Here is a 15,717-nt window from a genome sequence, read left to right on the forward strand (position 1 = left end):
ACACACGCTGCATGCACAGCGATCCACCAATCACAGTAGTTCTCATTCAGTGTGCCGAACAGACCACGCCCCTGCACATGGAGTGAGTCCCTGGTAACAACACTGAAAAATTAGCAACAAGAAGAGAAAAAAGAAAACAGACTTGGTGCGACGTCAATTATCTGGAATTATTTCGGCTACAAGAAGGATGATATTGACCAAACACGTGTTCTGTGTCGACAGTACCTTGCATCTGTTGCCACAGTGAGAGGTAACACAACTGACCATTTACGTCAGTACCACACAGCCCAGTACGACAAACAGAGGTAAGATCAGTGCAGTTTATTTGTCCACAAGAAAGCAGCAGTGCAGCATAAAGTGCTATTCAGGTCATTTGGTAGTAATTTACTTGTACTTTTGTTACTTAAGTACATTATTTACTATCAAGTAGAAGACTTTTACTTAAGTACTATTTATGGGTATAAGTCATATTTTAAGACAGTATCTTTACTTATACTGGAATATGACTTTAGGTACAACACTGCTCATTGTACTGTGATTTCTCTTAAGGTGGAACTGAAAATTAACACAGAAGTGTGTGTACAGGAGTGTCTACATGCCCTTTGTCATGCATGTGTTTGTATTATTGTTGTTCTAAGTGTAATTTCAGTTCAAAATAAACACTGACACATACAGCAGCTTTCCTGGTTAGATAAGGTTGTAGATTTCTTTCAGGGGACAAAGTCCTTTCTGTAGGTACAGCTGGTGTGATAATGTAGAGATCAGTCAGTTATTATCAGTCTCAGCTCTAACGTCTCCTCTCTCAGTTATCAAAGACCTAACAGTAAAAACATCTGAATCCTGTGAGTCCATCTCAGAGTAATATCAGAAATGTTGTATTCAGTATGAGATACACAGTCTCAACCAGTCTGATGAAGCATCAGACCATTTTATTATTTTATGATCAGTTTGCTGCTTTTGATGAAGAAGGTGGAGATATATTCAGTAAATTAATCTTTGATTTAAGTACGCCATTATCGTCATATCAGCAAGCTAGTTTGCCCTAATGCATTCTTGGCTAAACAAGGATTTAAAGCACTGATATAATGTAGGTCACACTGATGCATATTAATGTGTGTTTCTCTCAGCTTTTGCACATGGTGGGTTTAAACTGAGTTTTGTTTTATGACAATGAATGATTCATTTTGGAGGCAGAAAGGAAAAGATACTGATAATAAATGTGTTGAAATGAGTGTACAGCAGCCCTTAGCTTTCATTTCACTTGTTACCCAGGTGCAGTTTTTCTCAGCCTTTGTAATTAATGAGAATTTATTAAAACAATGTTTCAGGTTGTGTGTTTTCTCTCTGTTTTAGTTGATCTACTTTAATCTCTGACCCATCCAGCTTCACTACCCAGATGGAATGCTATTGTCAGCAGATGTCATACAAATCCTGGTGTTGTAACCATAACCGTCGTTGCAGTGGAGGGGAACATGTAACTATGCAGGACAGCAGCAGCCTCTCCCAGAGTTGGCTGCAGTGTGAGTTTGTGTATTGAGGGAAGTTCTTTTGTTACAGCCCCCGAGAAAATGGCTCAAAGTTCAAGAGGCGTGCATGACTATATTCATCTGTTGTGTCCTGCTGAAAGTTGAACCTCTCCGGCTCTCCCTGCTGCAGGACTGACTCACTTCTACTGATCATGATGATGGCTTACATCCTATATACCGCTCTTGCAGGGTTGGCACTTTTGCTGGCTTTGCTTTACATTAAAAACCCTTATATCTTGCAGGATTTAAATTATGCTCTTACTGCAGTTAAAGTTGGCATGCAGCTGAGTAAATACAAGAAGAGAAAACCGTTTTACAGCATTTTGGATTGTTTCCTGGACAAAGTGTCGAGGCAGCCGCACAAGAAGTTTTTGCTGTTCGAAGACAGCTGCTACACTTACAGCCAGGCAGACAAGGAGAGCAACAAAGTGGCCAGAGCCCTGTCCACTCATGCAAACCTGCAGGAGGGGGACACCGTGGCCTTGTTCCTGGGGAACGAGCCGTGGTTCGTGTGGGCCTGGCTCGCGCTCGCCAAGCTGGGATGCACAGCTTCTCTCCTGAACAACAACATCAGGTCCAAATCTCTGCTGCACTGCTTCTCCTGCTGCGATGCCAAAGTCCTGGTCGCTGGAGCCGGTGAGAAAGACTTGAATGAATTTAGCTTTCCTGCACTATTTATTTTTTCTAGAGTTGTAACTTGGATTGTGCTGGACAAGCTTCAAGAAGCCAATAGATCTTATTAACAACAAACAAAGATACTATTATTATTATTATTATTATTATTATTATTATTATTATTATAGAAAAACTCCCACTCTGGCTACCTAACGTTCTGTGGGTTGAGTCTCTACACTGTGGTAGTATCTAGCCGTGGGTTTAATAAGGGAAGTCTAGGCACAGTGTTGGAGGTGCGTTCATTGGCTGCTGCCCAGTGACGCATGACGCTAAAAGCGTTCAACTTCCAGGTTAGCTAGTTGGTTTGAAAGGAGTAAAACAGTTAGAATGATGCAGCTCCTTTGCACTTTCCAAATGTCCTCGGCCAGCAGCTTGTATTATGGCTGTGATTGTTTGGCCACTGTGACAATTTGGCTTCAAAGACAAAGTAGCTGGGGGCTTGTAGCTAACAAGCAAGCTAATTTCTACATAACCATCCTCCTCTTCATTTTCTTGATGCTGATGCACTTTTGATTTTGAGGAAAAATAACTGATGAATAAAGTTTATTTTAAAGTCAAATCAGGTCTTCTTCTTCTTCTTCTTCTTCTTCTTCTTCTTCTTCTTCTTCTTCTTCTTTTTATTTTCCTTCTCATTATTCTGTCTCTTCTTTTTGTCATTTTATGTACCAACCAACATTAAGGCGAGTAAGAACAGAAAGATATTAGATTTACCTCAGAGACTCTAAATGTATTTACACAGTGTTCTCATATATGCATTATTAACAAGATTACCATTAAGTTTTTTAAATGTTAAGGTTGTTGTCCATACCTAGTTTATCGTGACGCCCCTTTTGTGGATTACGAAACTTGAGTCAGTAATGATTGACTGTAGTTAGGGGGAACTGTTCCTTTACTGTCACTGTATTGAAGCCTCCACACGCTCTTTTTCTCCTCTCCTCTCTCAGATTTGCGGGGGGCTGTAGAGGAGGTGCTGCCCACCTTGAAGGAGCAGGGCATCCGTGTGTTCCTCCTCACTGAGCACTGTGATGTGGATGGCATTGAAAGCCTCACTGACAAGATCCAGCAGGCCTCAGATCAGCCTCTGTCACCTCAGCTGAGGGCCAACATCCACATCAAGAGTCCTGGGCTGTACATCTACACCTCAGGGACCACAGGTACCCTGACCTTCATCTCTGATCCTCATTTATCTGTTTACTGTGCTGGCCTTGAAAAGAAGTAGGACCATAAAAGCATGCTACTTCTGCTTTTCATGATATATTTTAGGGCTTCCCAAAGCAGCTGTAATAAACCATGAGAGGATATGGATGGCAACGTTTCTTCAGTCTCTTGCTGGCGTTCGCTCAGACGATATCGTCTACATATTCTTGCCTCTTTACCACAGCTCGGGCTTTCTGATGGGACTTTGTGGAGCAATAAACCAAGGTGATTCATAACATCATAAAACTTCAAAACATGATTACCAGGGTGCATTCTGAGTTAACTGAAGGTTAAGCTAACAGGTATCTGACCTCAAATAGCAGGCGCTTTGGCTCTGATCACCACTGTTTGTATTTCAAAGTCCTGTAGGTCACTGGTTTACAACACTGACTGAGCTCTGAGTGCGATATGATATTCTTGAAGTCTGTGTCTCTTCGTTCCCAGGCATCACTATTGTTTTAAGGCGTAAATTCTCTGCTTCCAACTTCTGGAATGACTGTCGGAAGTACAATGTGACTGTCATTCAGTACATAGGAGAAATAATCCGCTACCTCTGCAACACACCAAAGGTAGAACACTGTGTGCTCATTACAACTGCCAACGCTGCATGATCAGCACTCATCCACACTGCTTGACCTCAGAAACAAAGATTAACCTACATTGGTTTTACAGCCATCGTCTCACCTCTCTTTCCCTCCAGAGAGACAATGATAGAGATCATAAAGTCCGACTGGCGTTGGGGAACGGGATGAGATCTGACGCCTGGGCTGAATTCCTGCAGCGGTTCGGGGACATTCGTGTCTGTGAGTGCTACGGAGCAACAGAAGGAAATATAGGCTTTGTCAACCACATTGGCAAAATCGGAGCGATTGGCAAGGAGCATTTTCTTGTCAAGGTATTAATTTATTGTGAGGTAACATCAGAGAAACAGTTCACACCAAGCTGCCTAAATAAGGGCCTGTTAGGTTTGGGCCTGGGGGTCACCATAAGTTTCAGTTTTGGCCCTCCAAGGGAAAAAGTTTCAACATCCCTGATCTAGATTATTTTGTTAGAGAAAGAAATATTGGAGAGAAGGTAGACATCTCAACAGACAATAACTCACAACAAAACACTCTAGATGGATAAAAAGCACTATAGAGGAAACGTGTATACGATTTTGTGGTGAAGTGTCCCTTTAACATAGTGGTATACACTCGCAGCATTGGCTGGACTGTTTTATCATTACAGTATAAGTAATGTATATACTGATGTAGTGGGATTTTATATATGCAAACTCATGTTTTATCCTCAAACTACTTTTCAGATGGCGACTCCATATTCCCTCATCAGGTACGACACAGAGAAGGAGGAGCCAGTCAAAAACTCCAAAGGATTTTGTATTGAAGTCCCCAGAGGTGAGTTAGTGAGCCACCTTCCTCCTAATGTATGGCTTTCTTCCTCCTGTCCTTTGAACTCTAACTACTACACATGCTGTGCATTCATCCTGCAGGAGAGACCGGTTTATTGGTGGCAAAGATCGGAGCAAGATCACCTTTCATTGGTTATGCCAAGAACAAGCAGCAGACACAGAGGAAGATGCTGAACGACGTGTTTGTGAAGGGAGACCACTACTTTAACAGCGGGGACCTGCTGAGGATAGACGAAGAGGGATTTATCTACTTTCAGGACCGCATTGGAGACACTTTCAGGTCCTTGGATGACACACATTGAACATAACAAACAAGTAGAGCACAGTTGAGCCTAATTTTATTAAAGACCGATGTATGATTCCCTGAAAAATTCATTAACACTATGTTCAAGAAAGTATTTTAAAAAAATGTCTTGGATCTGTTCCATAATCCTGATCTGGAACAAAAGTTAATGAGGTCTAATCTTGGCTGGGACGCCATCCAAATTTCATGGAAATCCGTTCTGTAGTTTTTGTGTAATCCTGCTGACAACCAGCCAATCAAAATATACAAGCAGTGAAAACATGATGTCCTTGGTGGAAGCACAGGAACAAGGAGTAAACATTTGGAAACAGTATTATTGTTTTTTAGATGATAATTTCAAAGACTGAACAACGAATCCCTGCAGGTCTACCAACTCAGGCTACATTAGATTTTTGGTTGAGCTAATTTTCATCACCAGGCACTGAATTTACAATGCTTTTTGATTTGACTTTATTCAAGATCATGAAAGGAAAGGTTCAACCAAAAAAAAAAATTAGTTTTTCATCTCACCCAAATGCTGATTAAAAACAATTTGGGATTTCTTGTCCCCAGCTGTTTCAGTGGTTTAGGAGAATGCTGCAGGGCAGTTTTGCTGTGAAGCTCCAGAAATGATCTGTGACTACAAAACATCACCTGATTTTCCATCAGTATGAGGATGAGTCGATAATGACTGAATTATCATTTTTGGGTGACCTTTAAAGGCCTTGATGTATTGTAGTTGATATTATGAATGTATTTTTAGTTATGAGTGCAGTGCCTGTTCCAAAACATGCCTGTTAGGAACAGGAAGCTTGCTCAACCTTTGATATTGTCTGAAGAACCGCTCATGCAAACAGCTTCACACTCCACAGCACGTCAGTGCGTCCTCAATAATAAGATAAGATAAGATAAACAGTTCACGAGCATATGTAAGGACAAGCAGACAGTTGCTCCTTCCATATCAGTTGGATTTCATCTTTTTCTCCTAGAAGTGCAAAATCTATGTTGTTTGAAATGTGAAAATGAAAATTGCCAAAACGATCATTCCCACTCATCCTGAGTCATATTGTAATATCTGACAATATACTCACAATTTTTACCAGTCATATGATTCATGTGGAACAGTTGTTTTCCACCATATTGTGCAGTCCTAATCTAAAGATAAGTTACACATGTTCTGTCTCTGTTTTTTCATAAAATACAGGTGGAAAGGAGAAAATGTAGCGACCACAGAGGTGGCTGATCATTTGCTCATGCTGGACTGGGTTGAGGAGGCCAATGTCTACGGTGTAAAGGTGCCAGGTAATAATAATAATTATTAATGATTAACAGTGATTTAAGATTTGTAAATGACATATACGTAGTTAAATAACAGTCATCAGAGTCATGTCATGTGTATTTCAAAAATATAACATTTTAGAAAATGCTCACACCTGCCAGCTCTGTTTGTGTTTTGGGGGCTTGTTAATGTTCAACACAACCTCTTGAACCTAAATAACCTTTAACATGCTCAGTAAGTATTAACCATCATAATAATGAAGCGTGTAATCCTTCAAATTAAGTAAATTAAGCAGAATTTGAAACAGGAAAGCATTTATTTTAGAAGTTCTCCTCATATACATACCTTGCCATATTATGGAAACAAAAGGAGCTGTTTATACTCTCGACCTGAAATAACCCTCTCCTCTGACTTTGACCTTAACTGATCAGGACATGAGGGAAGAATTGGAATGGCAGCAATAAAGCTCAAGGAGAACATGGATTTTGACGGCAAAGCTGCATATCAGCATGTCAAAAACTTCCTCCCCAGCTACGCAAGGCCACGCTTCATTCGCATACAGGTAAACAAAGTCCACCTGAAACTCGCTTATAATTTATAAATAATGTCATGCAGTTGCTATATAACCATTTATCTCTCATGTAGGATGCTCTGGTGGTAACTGGGACGTTCAAGCAGATGAAGGTGAAGCTGGGGGAGGAGGGCTTCAACCCCTCCGTCATTAAAGACCCTCTGTTCTACCTGGAGGACAACAAGGGCTACGTGCCCATGACTCAGGAGATCTTCAGCTCCATCGCAGAGGGAAAAGCCAAGCTCTGAGTGACTTCAGTGTTTGTTCTTGGACTGAGAGTCTAGTTTTTAGTTGGCACAGGAGACCAAATGATGAAGGATGACCTGAGTGTTTCTAAACAACACATTCCATGAGCTCCTTTACTTTCTGTGGTGTAGATGTTGTAATGATTCATATCAAGGAATAATATAATTTTGTTTTGTTTTTTATGCATTCATTGTAAAGATTTGTTTTATTGAAAGATGATTAGTTTACATTGCGGTACATACAAAAAGTTAAACAATTAATGATATCTTTAATGATATTAAGGATATCCTCAGGTTCATCATTTTATTTAGGGTCACTACTAAAATAGGATTACATTAGGATTACATTAATGCTTTGATTTAATGCTCAAAAAACACATCAGTTTCCTCAGTGCTGCAGCTCTATACTCCCCCTCTGTCTGAAACACTCTGTTTTAGCTCCTGTCTCTTTAAAGCCCCCCTCCTGAATATCACGTCTCCTCTGATTGGTCAGCTCACACACACCTGAGCCAGCAGCAAACAACATTGCTGTGCTAAATCAGTTCTTACATACCAAACCAACGCTGGGCATAAATAACACAAATGTGTGACATGGTGTGATGTCACAAAGTCACAGGATTAAAGGTGGGACTATGACGAGGCGTTTCAGGAGCATTGTTTTCTGTGGTAGAGAGGAACTGATTTTTTTTTTACTTTCAAGATCTTTAACATGCACAAGAACATAAATAAAACACTGAAGGAAAGAGAAATCAAAAACACAATAGGTCTCTGTTAGGATAAAAAGGATAAAGGGGCATCTCCATACAGATACATGCACATGTACTTGAAATAAAATGATGAATTATAAATAGAATAATTATACATAAACTTAAATGTACATACAGTACGTACCAACTAGACCACACGGGCCATTTGCATTCTGAGCCACAGCTATAAGGGTTAATAATAATAATAATAATAATAATAATAATAACTTTATTTATATAGCACACTTCATACAAAGATGCAGCCCAGAGTGCTTAACAAAGACAGGATAAAAGAAAACAGGATGATAATGAGCAGAAATTGCAATAAATTAAAGAAAAAAAGCAGAAAAAAGAGAAAAAAATAAAATGGAATAATTGAACTGAAAGAGTAAAATTGATGCAGTTCCTCCACATTCAGTCGAATTAAAAATATAAGTTTTTGATATATTTTTTAAGAATAAAAAGGGATATCGCAGTTCAAAGATCATACATTAGTACTCAGTACTCATGTGTAAGAACCCATCTTCACACCCAGTCATTATTTTGATCTCAACTACACACTTGTGAAGTTTCATGACTGGATCTTGCACATTTGTGACACTATCATGAAGACCTGACCTCAGACAGACAGACAATAAGTTGTGTCCTGAAATGGACGGGATGAGGGGACGTAACAAATCAAGCTTAAAGCATTGTAAACATTATTTTCTTATTTAAATAGGTGTTAAACAGGTCTGTATTCCACTGATTGGTGCGTTCAGTAACCCATGTCTCTCCTCTCCCTGCACATGCACTAATAAAGAAAATGCATTTTCTGGTATCCCTGCCTACTTCATCCAATCAGGACAGAGAACTCCATAAAGCCTCGGCCCTGTCTGCTCAGGGAACTCTCAGGGAGCAGGATCCTCCTGTTTACCGCCAATCATGGCACAGACAAAGCTACAAATTTCAGCGCTCCTGGTGACGGCTTATACGAGAAATGGGCTGAGCGATGAAAAGTGCTTGAAGAAAAGAATGTGGCACATTAAGCTGCCCCGAAAAAAGAAAAGAGACGTGTGGTGACAAAGAGAGGAGGGAGGGGATTGATGTTCAGACATAAACACAACATATTCACAGACACGGTTAAACTACACAGAAAGGTTTGAAATGCGTTTTAATAAAAAATATTTTTAAAACATGATTGCAAATGAGCAAATCAATCCTAAGTCATTGATACAGTGCTGACTCAGCATCAGCACATATTAGTCAACTCTTTAATTACCAATAGCTGAAATTTTCTTCTGTACACTGGATCAATTCAGGAGCTTCGGTGCGGTGGCACCCTCCAGTGGAGCCGGAGAGGGAGCTGTGTTGGCCACAGGAGAAGAAGACAAACAGTTCGTCCTCCTGCAGGTGGAGGTCAGGTGCTTTTGTGTAGTCTGTGAAACCTTCAGCGGGCAGCACACCTGGTGCCGGCCACACGGAACCCACTGGTTGCAGAAACTGGGTACGCTGTAGAACTTTGTCAGTTTCTTCAGCACCTGTCTGCCCAGAAGATTTGAAGGCATCTTAGTAATCTCAATCACAGTGTCAGGTCCAGCTGTTGGTGGCGTGGGGACGCCGCCCGTAGCATCTTTAAGACTAGGCTTTGGTTCAAAGTCATAGCCAGACGTTGGCCTGAAGTAAGTGTAAGGCAGAGGCTCGCTGCTGCAGCTGAGAGAGCGCATTGGCCTCCTGGTAGGATTCCAGGCCTTGTCGAGCCACAGCTCCACTTGAGCCTTGTCCAGCCCAGGGGCCGTCTCCTCTCTCTCCTCCGACCTGCTGCCTGAGTCTGACTGTTGGTTTCCTTCAGTTCCTGTCACCTCATCTCTCCCTGATTTTGGTCGGTCTGCGTTATTCAGTGCCTGTGTCTCAGCCAGAAGAGCAGAGGCCGTTTTTGAAATGATGCTCCAGTCCTCCAGGATGTCCTCTGCTGTAGTGAACTGTGAGGTCACCGTGAACCTGATGATGCGTTTGTTGTGAATGTCTGCTGGGATGAGGTACATGGAGCCTGACCGGGTCAGTCTCCTCAACAGCTCCTGGGTCACATCATTTCCTCCCTAGAAGAAGAAAATGACGTGAAATAGTCAGGAAAGTTACAGGACCAAAAAGACTTGAAGCTTGCAAACACAAAGAAAGGCACATTGGTTAAGATCATTTCAAGGTTTCAGTGCTTTTCAACAAGCAGAAATTGCTCTGCTCTCACCTACAGTAGAGCTGAGCCTCCAAAGACATGTCTCTCGCCTGACTTAAGTTTCAGCATACAATTTACTGCATATGTTAAGTTAAATATATGTTGAATTTTGCCTTTACTTTTGGTGTTACAATTAATACTTTCATAAATTCAATATCGGATCATTTAAGTATCCAAATACTGTTCAAATGGGCAGATTTCACTTTACAAAACTTTACAGTTTTACATTAAATCTCTACTTTGACTCACTTAGACTTCTGTGTACTTTTTACAACACTGTCCCCAGGAGAGACCAGCTTGTTGGTGGCAAAGACCGGAGACAAAACAATTATTCAGAGGCTATGCCAAGAACAAAGAGCATTGAGAGAAAGAACTGTGGCATTTTTTTATGAAGCAGGTTTTCTAAACACAGGCAATTGGAGATTTATCTTCATTCACCATTTCAGGTGCATGGATAAAACAAATTTCAAGCAAATAATGAGGAAATAATGAAGACAAGATGCCCACATGTGGAAACCCCTTGCTGTTGGCTAGATAACAATGTCATAATCAGGACAAAGATAAAAGATTGGACTCGTAAACCTTTGAACAAGGTGTGTCTGACAAGTTTATACATCTCAACAATTATTAGCCAGTGAACGTATTGTATGTTATCTTTTCCAAGTTTCTGCATAAAAAGGTTCAAATTCATGCTGCGTACTTTCAGACAGAAGACCACCAGGCCAAGGTGCCTCACAGCAGGAACCTCAAAGTTTGTGTCACTCCTTATGTGAGACTCCAAGAGCTTTGCCATCTCAATCCCCTGAAAAAAACAAGAAAATACACGAAGAATAAAATGTTAAACTCAAAAACAAATACAAGTTGGTTTTTTTTGTTCTCACTGAGTTACCCATGACAGCCATTCCCAAACTTAAAGAATGATGTGGCCTAATCTGAACACTATATGTGTCCCCTATCTCAGAACAGGGCTTGATATTTATTCCTAAAATGATTTAAATGATAGGGTGAATGAAAAGAGTGCCACTCACGTGTCTGATATGAGCCTGGAGGTTTTTCAGTCCAAAGGAGCGCAAAACAAACCAGAGTTTAATGGAACGGAAACGTCGGCTGAGGGGAATCTGCCAGTTCTGAACAGCAGAAGAAAATTAGTGTTGTTGCACTGAAATGATTCACTATTATGACTGACTCTTTAATTTGATGAAGTGTCATACCATGTAGTCTGTGGCTGCCTGTGAGTTCTCATGTCTGAGGTAAACAGGATCAACAGTGAACGTCTGCTGCAGCTTATATTTGTCCTTCACCCTGCGAACACACAACACAGTAACAACCAAAGAGCCACCTTCGTATGAGCTTTGGATTTATTTTAGATGTCAGAGCTACTGTCAGATAATGTCCGCAGAGGTGTGAAAGGCTCACCAGAATGCTGTGCAGTCAAAATGGACCATCATCCACTTGGCAGGGTTGAAGACAAACGAGTGAGCGAAGTCGATGCCCTCCAGAGACCAGCGGAGCTCAGGACAGACGTAGGCTGAGCCAGCGTAGGCAGCGTCTACGTGGAGCCACACTCCCTCCTCTGAACCTGGGATAAAGATTTAAATACAAGTATTGTATCTCCTAATGCAGCTCAGTGGTTCAACACAGTGTATGGACTGTACAGGCAGAATCAAAGCAGATATTTCTTTGGAGTAAACTTGAAGACGTACAAACTGGTCCCAGCTCAGACAGGTTGTCGAAGGCACACACTCCTGTAGAGCCCAACGTTGCACAAAGCTGGAGAGAGACAGTGTCCCAGTTAAGACGTGACAAAGTGGTTCTTTTTCAGACAGGTATTAGGTTATTAGCCCAACAAATTGTCACTCATTTTTAATATGACCACTGAAAATTGTCCATACTGAACATTTTTATCTGTTTGAACATTTAGACATACTCAGATCCTTTTTTTTTTTAATTGAAAGAACCAACATATTAACTTAAAACTCCTCCATTATGCGAAATTACCTTCAAAATCCTACCACAAAATATAGCATCAAAAGTAAGTACTTGTTCTGCAGATAAATCTGATATTATTGTATATTACATTATTACATTGTCATTACTGACCTATAACAAGTTGAGGTGGAGCTAGTTTTAAATTGATATACTGTTTTGTAGTTTAGTTAAGGGTCAAACTAAATCTAAAGGGTTGAGGGATGACTGATGAGGAAGAGTGGAAAGAAGAACAAAATGTTCAGAATCATATATATGATAGATAATCATATTTCCTTCTCAGAGTTTTTGCATATCTTTGCATTTGTATGTAAAGTATTAGATAATTATTCCTCAAAGGAGTTTATAGGGGAAAATGTCTCTTTAAAATGTGTTAAGGGGTCCCAACTACTTCATATAAGAAGTCACAAACCAACAAGGAACATTAACATCGTGTTTAATAATGTTTAAGGTTTGGAGACAAGTTGATTTCTTACAAGGTGGACGTTTAAGTACCAGTACCTTGAAATTGTACTTAAGTAAAGTATTTGAGTAAACTTCTCTCAGTAATTTCCACCACTTAGTATTTGTCTGTCAAAACCCTCTTGGTCCCCAGAAAAAAAGGATTTACAGCAGTAAGAATTACAAAAAAACAACAAATCCATAAAGATTCATCAAAGAGACAAACAAGGAGAAGATATATATATATATATATATGTACGCTTTCATTATGCCCTGTAGTGTCATACACACTGCAGGACATGCTGTCAGCTAAAACATGATAAAGCAATACTGTAATTATAAATCCTCCACACACAGGTTACAAACAACAAACCCCTTCAATATTTAACATACAAGTTTGTCTCCACCAATAATAAAATAAAAGTCGCAGTGGATGCATTTTATTCAATTACATTTTGGATTTTCACCTGCGACTAAACTTAGTGTTTTCCTTTACATTCAAATACAAATGTAAATCACCAATTACAAGCCATGAAACCTGCCCACCTGTCACCCATGCCTCAGTGCCACACACCTACCATGAAAGGCACCAGTCCCCTCGACCTGTCCTCTTGTATGGCTTGTCTCAAAGTGTCTCCTCTCAGGGACAGCTGCTCATCAGTGGGCAGAAACCTGATCTTCACCAAGGAGATCAGACCTGCCTTCTCAACTGAGGAATGAGCCTTTAAAAGCAGTCAAACATTCAATCAGTTACTCAGTCTATTTCATCTGAATTAGCGGAAGTTATTGCACAAGAAGTGGTGACACTGACCTGATCTGAAGCGTAGGCCACCAGTCTTGAATTCAAGACTGAGTCGTCCACATCCTGGTCAAGCTCGGTCCGCAGCTGCAGTATTTTATCCTTCCTGGCTGCCAGCAGAGCGACCAGCGTGCTCTCACTGACCGTACTCTGACGGGAGGGTCAGGAAGAAGAAAAAAATTATGAGCATGGAGTTACAGAAAAGACAACTGCACCGTTACAGGTTTAAAATAATCAAACCTGCAGCACGCCTCCACCTCTGCTGTCAGGGTGGTGATGCAGGAAGAAGGAGGGCAGCCCCAGTGCTTTACACAACCAGTCCAACATATTCATCTCCAGTTCTGTACAAGCTGGACTGGAGGCCTGTTAATAACCAACATTGAAAAATGTATTTATTCAGATGGTATGAGCTCACTTCAACTGCTGGAAACCAAAAGGTCATGGTTGCAAATACACACAAAACTTCAGGACAAAGTTAACTAATCGCAGTTTCACCATTTTATCCTGGTCATGTAATCATTGCACTTAGTGTTGTTACCATAGTGGTACATAGTTGGAATGTTTTTACTGTTTTAAGGTTGTGTTGTGGAGAAAAAAAGTGTGGACTGTTGTCCTGTGGATTGTTCTGGTACCAATACCAAACTGAAAATAATTTTAATATAATATTTTTTCTGTTTCAACTTAAAATTGTAAGTTCATCAGCTGCCCTAATGATTTGACTTGTTTGAGTTTGAGTATTAAGTTGAATCTACAACCGTAACAAATGTTACACTTCACTACATCCTTTTACTTTTTCAGTTTATTAAGAGATGATTAAGATGTGATGATTCTACTACGCATTTATTTTTCATGGAAATGCTTCTGAATGTAAGATTTGGTGACACAAGTTAAAGTCTACAGTGATTTGATACCACATCATTTGGCAGTATTGATTAGAAACAGGACGCTTCTGGGAAGTAGCACAGCCATCATGTGGCATCAGCTCAGTGTATAGACTGGTGTACTCGCTCATAACTCATCCATATGAACATACACCTGTAGGCAAACAGTAAGTCCATAATTGGTAAGCGACTTGTGTAACTTCTAGCACATCCATAACATAACATCCATACAGGGTTAGCAGTGTATGCTCTTATTTTTTGATAATATATAAAAGGTTCTTCCCAACTTTATAAGGTTTGTGCAGAGAGCACCCAAGTGGTTTTGGGCTCCACTTAACTGAGAGAATGTAAAATCATTGCATCTTTTCACAAATCTAATGGACATTGCTTTTTCCCAGTCAACCTTTTCTTAGCAAGATTTTTCCTTTAAGCTTTAGGATAACCCTAACCCTAACCCACTGACATATTTTTTTTCAAATCACTATGCTAGGTACAGATCTCTGAATGTAGAAGGAAAAAACAGTATAGGTACATGTGTAGTCATCCCCTTACCCAGGTGAATCCAACACAGTTGATGGCGTCGGCCAGCATGTCCCCGAGCATGGAGGGCCATGAAGTCAGACTGGGGTAGTATGCATGCATGTGAGGGCTCTGCCAGTGGACCACCTGGGGAAAAAGATAGGAAACACATGTTTCTGCCATAGTTTCAAGATACTGATATTATTAAAGATGACAGTATAGGAACTTACTCCTGGCATGATGACCTTCTCGATGTCGTTGAAGATGCTCTCCCAGTCCTCCGCGTCTGACGGCGCAGTGTCAGGGAGAAGCTCCTTCATGTAACCTGGCTTTACATCTGGAATCACCCTCCTCTCCCTGATGGAGCTCAGGTACTGTGTGATGTAGTCCACCAGCTCCTTACCTGGTCAGTAATAGACAATGTTACAGCTGGACACAGACACACCGAGTCAGTATATTCAAAAGGAGCCTGTGATTACCTCTGCGGTTGTATTCCTCAGCCTGCATTTTTGTAATTTTGAGATGAAAGCTCTGAGTGAGAAGCTCAGACTTAATTTGTTGTGTGTAACAGGTGGATGCAGTGATGCTTTGTGTGTTCACTGACAGAGATCACCAATCTATATAGACCCTGTTGAAGAACACACCCTAAAATGATGACGCACAATGACTCTCACATGTTTATCTTTCCATCATAGGAGTCGTTTGGTGGCATCCTCCACTGACTCCACATGTGTAGTAGATATTTTCCATGGTAATGATGTTTCAGTGATCAGAAATGATACTGAATTTAAGAAGGAATAAATGACTAAAATAGTATTGAAAGTTAATGTAACCGTGAAATAGGTCAGTGCCTCTGCATCTGGATAAAAGATTCTCTATATTAAGGGAGGTTGTCACAGTGTAATTATTCTAGGTTCAACCTAAAATAATATAATTCACAGATTACGAC

At 40.5% G+C, this 15,717-nt stretch overlaps 2 protein-coding genes across 4 annotated transcripts; one reads left to right on the forward strand and one right to left on the reverse strand.

The window, feature by feature from the left end:
* Positions 1-110: 110 nt before the first annotated feature.
* Positions 111-7,382, forward strand: LOC119018687 (very long-chain acyl-CoA synthetase-like). 3 transcript variants are annotated; one of them, XM_037096543.1, is made up of 11 exons: positions 111-305; positions 1,354-2,162; positions 3,146-3,355; positions 3,465-3,623; positions 3,843-3,967; positions 4,099-4,293; positions 4,702-4,792; positions 4,888-5,086; positions 6,294-6,391; positions 6,800-6,930; positions 7,014-7,382. In XM_037096543.1, exons 2-11 carry the CDS (start codon positions 1,679-1,681, stop codon positions 7,185-7,187), a joined length of 1,866 nt encoding a protein of 621 aa, XP_036952438.1. In that variant the 5' UTR covers positions 111-305; positions 1,354-1,678; the 3' UTR covers positions 7,188-7,382. The 3 variants fall into 3 exon arrangements, with proteins under 3 accessions (XP_036952438.1, XP_036952439.1, XP_036952441.1); XM_037096544.1 differs by having other exon boundaries at positions 1,384-2,162; XM_037096546.1 differs by having other exon boundaries at positions 1,558-2,162.
* A 315-nt stretch (positions 7,383-7,697) lies between these two features.
* Positions 7,698-15,460, reverse strand: hdc (histidine decarboxylase). The gene is made up of 12 exons (XM_037096540.1): positions 15,248-15,460; positions 14,999-15,171; positions 14,802-14,915; positions 13,609-13,731; positions 13,381-13,518; positions 13,148-13,291; positions 11,846-11,912; positions 11,559-11,721; positions 11,354-11,444; positions 11,171-11,269; positions 10,843-10,944; positions 7,698-10,008 (listed from the first exon to the last, which is right to left on the reverse strand). Exons 1-12 carry the CDS (start codon positions 15,273-15,275, stop codon positions 9,223-9,225), a joined length of 2,028 nt encoding a protein of 675 aa, XP_036952435.1. The 5' UTR covers positions 15,276-15,460; the 3' UTR covers positions 7,698-9,222.
* Between the last annotated feature and the right edge of the window lie 257 nt (positions 15,461-15,717).

This window comes from Acanthopagrus latus, chromosome 4 (genome assembly GCF_904848185.1).
Source record: "Acanthopagrus latus isolate v.2019 chromosome 4, fAcaLat1.1, whole genome shotgun sequence".
NCBI lineage: Eukaryota > Metazoa > Chordata > Actinopteri > Spariformes > Sparidae > Acanthopagrus > Acanthopagrus latus.